Source organism: Gekko japonicus, unplaced genomic scaffold (genome assembly GCF_001447785.1).
Source record: "Gekko japonicus isolate JY-2015 unplaced genomic scaffold, Gekko_japonicus_V1.1 scaffold1161, whole genome shotgun sequence".
Lineage (NCBI taxonomy): Eukaryota > Metazoa > Chordata > Lepidosauria > Squamata > Gekkonidae > Gekko > Gekko japonicus.
The window spans coordinates 168,727-179,553 of record NW_015171538.1 but is presented as its reverse complement, the minus strand read 5'-3'; the positions used below and the strand labels follow the sequence as shown (position 1 = coordinate 179,553).

At 40.9% G+C, this 10,827-nt stretch overlaps 2 protein-coding genes across 2 annotated transcripts in view; one reads left to right on the top strand and one right to left on the bottom strand.

Moving 5' to 3' along the window:
* MED12L (mediator complex subunit 12 like) overlaps positions 1 to 10,827 on the bottom strand; it is a 240,815-nt gene that overhangs the window by 169,931 nt on the left and 60,057 nt on the right. Inside the window, 3 exon segments of the mRNA XM_015419617.1 lie at positions 5,900 to 6,076; positions 8,640 to 8,744; positions 9,615 to 9,826. Coding sequence (XP_015275103.1) covers positions 5,900 to 6,076; positions 8,640 to 8,744; positions 9,615 to 9,826 — 494 coding nt within the window.
* On the top strand, positions 2,542 to 4,426 carry GPR171 (G protein-coupled receptor 171). The gene is made up of 2 exons (XM_015419615.1): positions 2,542 to 2,569; positions 3,370 to 4,426. Exon 2 carries the CDS (start codon positions 3,425 to 3,427, stop codon positions 4,424 to 4,426), a length of 1,002 nt encoding a protein of 333 aa, XP_015275101.1. The 5' UTR covers positions 2,542 to 2,569; positions 3,370 to 3,424.

The window sequence follows — 10,827 nt, the reverse complement described above, 5'->3', positions numbered from 1 at the left end:
TGTTTGTCCTGCAGAACTTCCTCCCAAAGAATTTATTTATTTATTTATTTATTATATTTATACCCCACCCATCCTGCAAACAGGCTCAGGGCGGCTAACAGAAGCAGTACAATGTACCTAGTCGGCATAACCATAAAAATTTAAAACTACATAAAATACATACTCATTCATATACATGTAATTAACAATTAGCAACAAAGTGCTCGCAGTGCTAAAACATTTGATGGCGTGCTTTCAGATCTAAATCCATGTTGTTCGTCTGATCATCATCCCACGAGCCGATGGGCCTAGCGATACATCTGGGCCAGTCCTAGGATCCAGAAATTCGATAGGCTCATTGATGGTAACAGTAGTGGTGGCTCCTATTTAAAGGCCTGGCGGAAGAGCTCCGTCTTACGGGCCCTGCGGAATTGTAATAGGTCCCGCAGGACCCTGATCTCCTCTGGGAGCTCGTTCCACCAGTAAGGAGCTGCCACAGAAAAGGCTGTGGCCCTGGTACTGGTGAGCATTGCATCCTTGGGGCCCAGAATAGTCAAACAATGTTGGGCCTCTGACTGTAGTGCTCTCTGGGGTACATATGGGGAAAGGCGGTCCCTCAGGTAGGTTGGTCCCTGGTCATGTAGGGCTTTAAAGGTAAGCACCAGCACCTTGAAGCGAATCCGGTATGCTATTGGCAGCCAGTGAAATAACCTAAGCACAGGCTGGATGTGCTCCCAACAGGGGAGATCCATCAACAGCCTGGCTGCGGCGTTCTGCACCAGCTGCAGCTTCTGGATTTGGGACAAGGGCAGCCCCATGTAGAGAGCATTACAGTAGTCAAGTCTCGAGGTGACCATCGCATGGATCACTGTCGCCAGGTTGCGGAAGTCAAGGAAGGGAACCAACTGCCGAACCAGCCAAAGATGATAAAATGCCGATTTAGCTGTGGCCACTACCAGGGCCTCCATTGTCAAGGAGGCATCCAGGAGCACCCCCAGACTCCTAACCTCCGACGCTGGCATGAGAGGTGCCCCATCAAAGGCCGGGAGCAGGACCCCCAACCATGAACCGCCACGGCTCAGGCACAGGACCTCCGTCTTCGCTGGATTCAGCTTCAACCAGCTCAGCCGAAGCCAACCAGCCACGGCCTGTAACACCCAGTCCAGATCTTCCAGTCCAGAGTCCGACCAGCCACCCAACATCAGATAGAGCTGGGTGTCATCAGCGTACTGATGGCAACCCAACCCATACCTCCGAGCCACCTGGGCAAGGGGGCGCATAAAGATGTTAAACCATATCGGGGACAGTACTGTGCCCTGGGGTACCCCACACTCAAGTGGGCATCTCCTGGACTGCTGTTCCCCAAGCACCACCCTTTGTCCCCGGAGAAAGGAGACAAGCCACTGTAAAGCGAGCCCCTGTATTCCCACGTCGGTGAGGCAGTGGGCAAGCAGTTGGTGGTCGACCACGTCGAACACAGCCAACAGGTCTAACAACAGCAATGGGACAGGGGTTCCATACAGCAAATTCCATTAATGAGCCATCGCTGAAGCACTACGATCATTTCAAACAGTGCTGCTTCCCCCCCCCAATCCTTTGTCATCATGCCATCTTCCCTGGATTTTTAAAAAAACATTCTAAGGTGAGCACTATAAACCACTATAGCTTTGAAGTGCTATAGTGGCACCATTGAGATGCACTGACTCACAGTCAATGCATCTCAATGATGCTGCTATAGCGATTCAGTGCTATAAGTGCTCACCTAAGATCACGTGGCAAAAAAGGGCGGGGGAGGTGGCATTGTGGGAAGCACTATGGACATTTTAAACAGCACACCACAGCTATTCAGAAGCGCAACAAAGGGGTTGAAAACAGAAAAAAGCAGTTTCCCTCAAAAGTGGCTCAACCACGCTTTGCTAACCCAATGCAAGCGGGTTTGTATGAACAAGTAAATAAATTCCACTAGCAGCCGGTTACTAAAATGGATCTGTCTGAAATGACAGAAGAAAATCCTTTAGTAACCAGTTACTAAAATGGAGTACAAAGGCAGTTTTAAAAGGGTCTAAGAAGTTATGCTGAAGCCTTCATAGAAAAGGTCGTTTCTGAGAAGGGAACTGAAAGTAGAGAGGGAAATGGTATCACACAAGAGTTCTGGAAGGACTTTCTGAACATTAGGGATAGCAGAGGAAAAGGTACACACCATATTGTTTACATAAGCTTCCTTAAATTTCTCAGTGTGGCAAAGTGTAGCATATTATTCTAATACCAATACTTAGCATTTATATAGTGCTTTCAGTGCTCAAAGAACTTTACATATATTACCGTGATGTAATCCTTACAGCAGTTCAACATCACCATAAAAGTTTTTCACTACAACCGCATATTGAACAAAAAGCAGAGCAGGCTGTAGAACTGGGAACATCCGAATAAGACCTGGGTCTTAGCATCTCTCCCTCCCCTCTTTGCAGCTAACTGAAAGCCTGGCTTTGGCCTTTAGGCTCTTATCCTGTGTGAACCGTGCTGGGGAGACCAACAGCAGCCCAAGACATCCTAGTGGCTCATCCACCAGTTTAACTTGGCAGGTCTGATGGTAAGTATATTCGTATTTAAATTTATATTGTTTATACACATAAACAACTTTGTAAGGTGCTTTGAGTGCACCATGTTGGAGAAAAGCAGGATAAAAATATATTTAAATGAATAACTGAAGAATATGCATGTCTCTGAGCACAAAATAGTAATCAAAATGACTGCACTCTATGTCAGACAGTTATATGCATCTATTGTATACACTTTTCTAAAATTAGAGGGGAAGAGATCTCATTTCCAAAGCCAAAAATGTAACCCAGATCCAATCCAATCTCGTATCTGGACCAATTTCACTTGTAATTTGGCAGCAAATGTATCATCTTATTTTGAAAAATGCAAAGAATTTTTGCCAATCCCGGATTCCAGGTGCATACTCCCATATGGATGTACCTGGGCATAAAAATTCTTTGTATTTGCCAATGCTAAATTTCAACAGTATACAAGTTTAGCACACACTCTTAAACAACACAAGGTGCAGTTACACTCTTAAACAACACAAGGTGCAGTTTTCAGCATTAACAATATCAGTTGATCTGCCTAATGAGGAGCAACTCTGCATGAATAAATTGCTGAGACTCATGCAGGCTCAGAGTAACAGATGTACCCCGGAACTGCTTAAACGTTAGGACAAAACACTTACACCAGAATAAAGGGTTCCACAGGGTGAAGAGAGGCAAATAGTCTCATGCTTTTTAGGAACCGTTTCAGGTCTGATCGTGCATGTTATAAAAATTATACAGGAACAATAGTTTTCTCTACGGGTTCTGATAAATCCATTTATTCCTCTTTCATTCTCTGTAGGTTCTGTTCTCTTAGACCTGAACACATATTTTGTCTCTCCCATAAAGTTCCTGAGATGTCCCTCCACAATGTTTCAGACTGCAATGTTTATACTGACATGGAGCCATTTACTTATTTTTATTACTTGATATTCCTTATCGGTTTCATCGGGAGCTGCTTTGCCCTATGGACCTTCATCCATACAGAGCAGAATCGCAAGTGTATGAGTATCTATTTAATTAATCTCCTCACAGCAGATTTTTTGCTGACCCTGGCCTTGCCAGTGAAAATCATTGTCGATTTAGGAATCGCTCCCTGGAGACTGAAAATATTCCATTGTCAAGTCACAGCTTGCCTCATCTATATCAACATGTATGTATCAATCATATTCTTGGCATTTGTAAGCATGGACCGTTGCCTCCAGTTAATACACAGATGCAAAATCTATCGTATTCAAGAGCCTGGATTTGCCAAGATGATATCAGCAGTAGTATGGATAATGGTTCTCTTTATCACAGTGCCAAACATGGTGATTCCAATCAAAGAGATTAAAGAAGTGCCAACTGTGGGATGCATTGAGTTCAAAACCAAAATGGGAAGAGACTGGCATGTATTTACAAATTTCTTATGTTCTGCGATATTTCTAAATTTCTCGGCCATAGTGCTAATTTCCAACTTCCTTGTGATCAGACTGCTCTACCGAAACAAATACAATGAAAGCTACGGAAATGTAAGAAAAGCTTTGGTGAACATACTGTTGGTCACTGCAAGCTACATTATATGCTTTGTTCCTTACCACATTGTTCGGATCCCATACACTCTGACTCAAAGCAAAGCTATAACCACTGACTGCTATTTCAAACAATCCCTCTTCAAAGCAAAAGAATCAACCCTGCTGTTTGGAGTGTCGAACCTGTGCTTTGACCCTATTTTGTACTTTTATCTTTCAAAGACATTTAGACTGCAGGTAAGCAAGACTTTTGGATCACGTAAAGAGAAAAATACTTTGTCAGAAGAACAGCAAGGCACTCATGAAGAATTGACACAACAATGTGATGTTTCAGTTGAGAGGCCATAGGGCTTTCCAAATGCTCAGTTTACTGAACATTAAAAATGCATTTCTTCCTAATTTTTTATTTATTTTTGTGCACAGTTCTCTCATCTTTGCTCTGGGTAGAGACTGAGGACATTTTCTGATCACTCCAAGTGCTCTGGGAAACTAGCTATACTTTATTTCCCTTCCACACACACAGTATAACATATTCACTTCCAGTTGTATTTGCTGTGTAAAGCACATGTGTCACAAGCACTTATTACTTCCCATGTATTTAATGGCAAGTGACAACCCTACCACAGCATGCACCTAGCTCCACCACATTCAATTTGGAGTTCACACATACCATACCAGTTTTTGAAATGTTGCAGAGTTTGTTCATTTGAATTTGTACAATATGAAAGTGTGTGTATAATGAGATTATTTCTGAACAGAGAGATGGTTAAATGTGCCCGATCTTTTTGTCTTCCTCTGCTGTAAGCTATTATTTCTGAAGCATAGTTTGTAGGGGTTGTCTCATAACGGTTGCACTGCTGCCCAGAAAAGGTTTAAGCAACTGTAAGGAGAGCTCTTGGGAAGGCAGGACCGGGTCAGAGCTTGCCTGCAGATTAGGGCCAAACGAATCATAACATGCATAACAAAACTCCCATAAAACAACAACTTGAAGAACAAAATTACATGCTTAGGGTTTTAACCTTTTCTTCCTTAGTAGTAATCTGCCTCCTGATTCTCGTCTACTCAATCTATTCCTTTGATTTCTGTTTACATAAATATGCGTCAGAAAGAGGGAAAAGAAATCCATTCAGATAATAATTGCTGCACTCTGAGGAATCCACACTGCCTTTACTGAAACACTTTCATGGTGAACATTTCATTGGCTACTCTCAAATGAAAACGAGGTTGTTTCATATGAACACCAGATTTTAATATGTCCATGTTCATATTTCATGATTTATCTAGTATTCTTAAGGGAAACACAGCCAGCTTTTGAAAATACCCTGCCCAGGAAATCTAACCTGCACATAACTCCTAAACATGAAAAAAAAAAGAATGAAACAGCAACAACTGAATTATTTTTCTTGTTTCGCCTAAATCCCACTGAAAGCAATAGACAACATCTAAATTTGTAAATGATCTGTGATACTTCAGGCCCTAATCCAGTTTAAATTAGCCATGAGTGATAACACAATCCTATGTAGAGTTACTTCAGTCTAATGGATTTAAACTAGAAAAACTCTGCATGGGATTACACTGAAAGTCTCATTGGAAACACCAGAACAACATTTAGTCACAACTAATTTCAATCTCTTTGCTTCCCATGGGTCTTAGTAAGATAAAACAAGGGGGCAGCCTGATCCAGCTACAGTTGTTTGTAATTTCAGTTGTTGCTTATGTCAAGGATAATCCCACTGAAATTTATTTCTAATTGGGCATTGTTCAGGTTACATAAACAGAAACTGGCCTTGACTCTTCAAAAAGGCAAAGCTGTTTACTTACCTGAGGTATTGGAAAATGTGTTGCATACTGTAAATGGCGAAGGAGATTGTAGTTTGATGGAAATATCAGTTCTCTCAGTTTTTCTCTCTTCATAGATTTTTCACTGTTTGCTGAAATTCTTCTATCTAATATGGAGTTCAGATCCTCACAAGTCTCCCCAGGCATTGGAGAAAAAATCTAGGTCATGTAAAATAAGAATTTAATATTGTAACCAGAAATACCCATTGCATTTTACAGAAAAATTCTGTATTTTTTCTCACTAGTATAATTTGTTTGTTTCAAAACAGATACTTCTGATATACATCAATGCAAATGAAGCAAAATGTCTAGGAATAACAATAGCACTTTTATTCAGTTTTCAAAGGTATCCATAAAGGGATGAGGATCAACACTCATCAGCAAAGTGCTTTATAGACAAGCGACTGTCAACTGAAACTCGGTTTGCCAACTCCAGGTTGGGAAATACCTGGAGATTTGGGGGAGTGGAGCCTAGAGAGGGCAGGGTTTGGGAAGGGGAGGGACCTCTGCAGAGTATAATGATACAGAATCCACCTTTCCCAAGCAGCCATTTTCTCCAGAGGGACTGATCTCTGTTGTGTGAAGATTAGTTGTAATTTCAGGAGGCTGGGAGCCCCTAACTGAAACCCATCAAGTTTTCATATAAGTGTGCTTTTAAGATCATACCCACTGTGTGAATTCCCTCCATGCTACTGAAAATAAAAGTGAGTATACAACCCCATGTTACTAAACATTCCCCTTTCCCAGAAATAAGCTCCTAGATTAGTTAACATGGGATGCTCTTGGATATGAAGTAGGAGGATAAAAGGGATTAAATAATAGTTACTAATGACAAGAAAACATGCTTAGCTATCCACTCTTGGAATGTTCTTGAGATAAAGCCTGCACAGTAGGATATTCATTCCACTAATTCTTCAATACACGTTTCAGCACTTAAGGTACCACATTTGCTTGGTGGGAGAGGCTGGGGAAATTGATAAATAGTTTCAAAGTTATGCTGTTTTGTGTTGTGTTTTGTTGTTGTTGTTAATTTATGATGATCATAAGGTGTTTTTACTTGTAAGCCATCTCAAGCAGAACTATGGAGAGGTGGTGTGATGGACTGCACTTTTAAAAGCTTAGAAGTGCTGTGGAAACAGATAAATGACTGTGAAGGGTTAATTCTTCACAAAGCCAGAGAGCCTTGAGGGACAGGCTGTTCCAAGAAATCTGACTGGTTAGCATCAGCTGAGCAGAAAAAGCCTTCTGAACTGGATGCTGAGGAGAATTCAGTCTGATTTCAGCTCTAGCTGAGAGCAATTTAACACAGATGGAGAACTCAGGGAAAGTTGGAAAGGAAGTTTGGGAAGTGAGTGAAAACTCCCATTTGGGCCAAAGGGGATAGATCTAGTGAGAGATGAATTCCCCTACCCAGTCATGCAGAGAGTTAGCTTTGAAGAGCGCAGCGATCTCTGGTCTGGTCTGGTCAGGAACTGCCTTTAGAGTCAGTTAAAAACTCAAGATGAGAATTGGTGTTTCAAGAGAAGGGGTTGGGTACTGAAAAGAGTGCACCTGCCTTCTGGAAACCAAAGGAGTCAGAGAATACTCAAAGAAAGTGTACTGAAGAGTTTGGGGAAAACACTAGAACAAAGACCTCTCAACATAAAGATTTAAGTCACTGTGAAAAGCTTAAGAAACTCTAACTAGCCTGAAGCATAAGAACTAAAGTCTGTGCTTGTACTGATTTTTACCTCAGAGTTATCTCTAGTGTTACCTCAGAGTTATCTCTAGTGAGTTACCTCAGAAATTTTACCCCTGATTTCACCTCTATGTTGAATAAAATATTTTGTTAATTTGGAATATTAAAACTTCTTGAGTGCCATTTAAGTTGTATAAGTTAAAGGGGGCTCTGATTAGTTTCCTCAGGTTCCTAGGCTGAGCAAACAGTCAGAATTCTTCAGGAAAGAAGAAAACAGACAACCAGGGTGGCTCAGTCACAACATGGAAAGAACAACAGAGGGAAAATCTTGCCTCTAGGGGAGGGAAGAGGACAGGGGCATCATAGGTGGCATTAAAAATACCTAAATAAATAAGTTAGCAGGACTATGTTCACACTACGTTTTTGGAACACTTTATAGAAATATGTTAATACTTTGATTTTTGAAAGTGTTGTATGTTTTCAGAGTGGGAGAACAATCATCTGTGTCAACTTTGCCCTTCTGATCACCAAAACTGACTCCCCACTAGTACTCATTGCAAGAGATCACACGAGGCTATGAATATTTTTTAGGACCTTGTTATGATTGCTTATTGAAAGTGTGGTACTAAAGTGCTCTTAGCCATCCACATCCCCTTGATGAATAGAAAAAGGACTGGGACCAACAGGCAGCATCAGAAATGCTCCAACAAATATCAACATTTTTAAGAAGCAAAAGTCTTCAAAAATAGTAAGCTTAGTATGTATAAAAATATGAAATCATGCTTGATTGCTTTGGATATGTTTATGACATTGGCAATTTGAACACAGTGGAAACAGATGAGGCAACTTTTGTAAACCTAAAAATGTGAAGCTGTTCCAAAGAGGAAAAGTTGACTATGGAGAACAGAAGTGAGATGTTTTGATACTATTGAGAGGTATGAAAAAATGTTGGTTAGAATGCGTCCTAAGTGTCAGATCATGCTGGTACATGTAGAATAATGAGGAAATGTGTCTTGAAAAACAAAAACCAGAAGTTAAACCTACTGGAAATTCCGAACCAAAGTCTGTTTTAAAGTCATTCTTGTCTACGTCATCAAAAATATTAGTGGTTCCAGAGTCAATGTACATATGTTCCATAATACTATGCTCCTAGTGATCACCAAAGAGAAAAAGAAACACCAGTCAGAGTATGATGCAAACCCTGGATGACTGGCCACAAGCTGGTAAAATAAAATAATCCAACTTAAAATGCAAAATACAATTTATTGTTTCAATTAAGAACAAAGATATTTGCGCTACCAATCCATGAACAATCAAAGTAAGCTTTTTCAAAGTCATGCTTATAAAATAAATATAACAGACTCAGGGACAATGCCTCTCAAAGGAACAACCTCCAAGTAACTGAATGGGTGGATCTCTCAGGAAATATTCTCTTTTGCTAGAAGGTTCAGTGTTACTTCAGACTAGAGAATGGCTGCAGCAAAACCACCATGACTTCTCTAGGGTGATGAGTACTCCCTGAGGATACACCATTTATATATGGCTAATGTCCACTGCATATTTTATATTATCAGCCACATAACCTTACAGAAATACTTCAAAAGTTGGAAATTGCTATTCCCATGGTCCCACAGATGCATAATTGTAAACTAATATCTGGTATTACTAGTGTAAACCCAAAACATATAGAAGGAACTGCAGAAGCTGGGTCAACCCTGATCATGGGCAGGAACAGCAGCATGAGCCTTTCTTATGAAGCCCAGGGCTTCCCAAGCCACCTTGGTGATTTAGGAAGCAGCCACGCTGCAGTTGGTCCCCTACACCACTCGCCTAATGCAAGACTGACATAATTCAACAGGCTACATGAGGGAAAGACTGAGAATCTGAAAAATAAACCAGGTAATAATCCAATTTTGAGCAAAGTTTTATTGTAAAAGGAGGACATTGACTTTTGAATTGTATTTTTTTGACCAAGCAAAATCCCAGAGAGAGGGAAACACACACATACACATATCTTACCTCCATTTTGGCATCTTGCTCTTTAGAATAGCGTTCATCCATATTTTCCCCAGTTGGTGAGCGTGATCGAGAGGCTGCAGTGACTAAGTCTCCTCGCGATATTAAAGTGCACATGTAAGCATCATGGGAGAAAACATCATGTCGTATAAATTCACAGAAAAGCAGAACCAGGTTCACAAATTCCATCTTCTCATATTCACTGTTTGGGTCAGCTATCAATAAAAGTTAGATTAAATTTGTTTCCTGAAGACTACAGCAGGGTTTGAAACAAAACCTATACAATGAGTTATTTGGTGGTAGGTAATGTATGCCACAGAAATTTTTTATACAGTCAAAACTTAATGAGAGTTTAAAGACTATACAAACACATTATGTTCTCTATTAGACAGTGACAGAGAGTGTCTAGTTCTGTTCTCCATGTATCATAGTCAGTCCCTGATTCCCTGCCATGTATGAAAATCTCTACAGTCCTCCGTCAATGGGAAGCTATGGATTTGTCAAAGCAAGATAAGGGGTGGGGACATGTGTGGGGAAAAGGACAATAATGGCAAAACTAGAGGGGGATCAGACATCAATAAAGCTAGGTAGTTGGGACTCAAGCACCTATATAATGGCAGAACTGGGTTACGTATACTGTGATAGACAGTTTACCTCAGAGAACAGCATGTTAATTACTTGTGAGGGGATTGAGGAGACACGAACTAACACTGTTTCAAGAATCTGAGATTCCTGGGTTTAGTGAGCCATTCCAAGTACAACAGATTCATCTCCCTCTCCCCAACAGAAATAGCCTGTCGTTTCTGTAACCTTGAGTGTGTGCTCCTGTAATCCTTCTAAAGTAGAGCTTCAGCACCCATTAGTTCTAAATAGTTATGGCACTGGTAGTAACTACTTTTACATTCTCAGCCAACCACTATTTAACAGCTGTTCTAAGGAAAAGATAATATTCTTGCATTGTTGAAAAAAGGTGTTAGTGTGAATCACTGAAGGAAAGGGCGGGGGGGGGGGGAAAGGAGCAGAAATTATGTGTTACTCTGCCCATGTCCCATTGGTAACTGCAGCACATTATCCAGCACAGTTATTTTTATATTTAACCTTACTGACCGGTCACAAACACAACATAACCAAAACTGCTTGATCACTGCTACTGAGAGTATGATGAATGGGTGAAAACTGAGGCAGCACCCTGCCATCACGTCAGCCCATAGATGGA

What these genes read in the sequence shown, in the direction of transcription:
- GPR171 (XM_015419615.1), top strand. Translation starts at nt 3,425, where the DNA reads ATGTCCCTCCACAATGTTTCAGACTGCAATGTTTATACTGACATGGAG.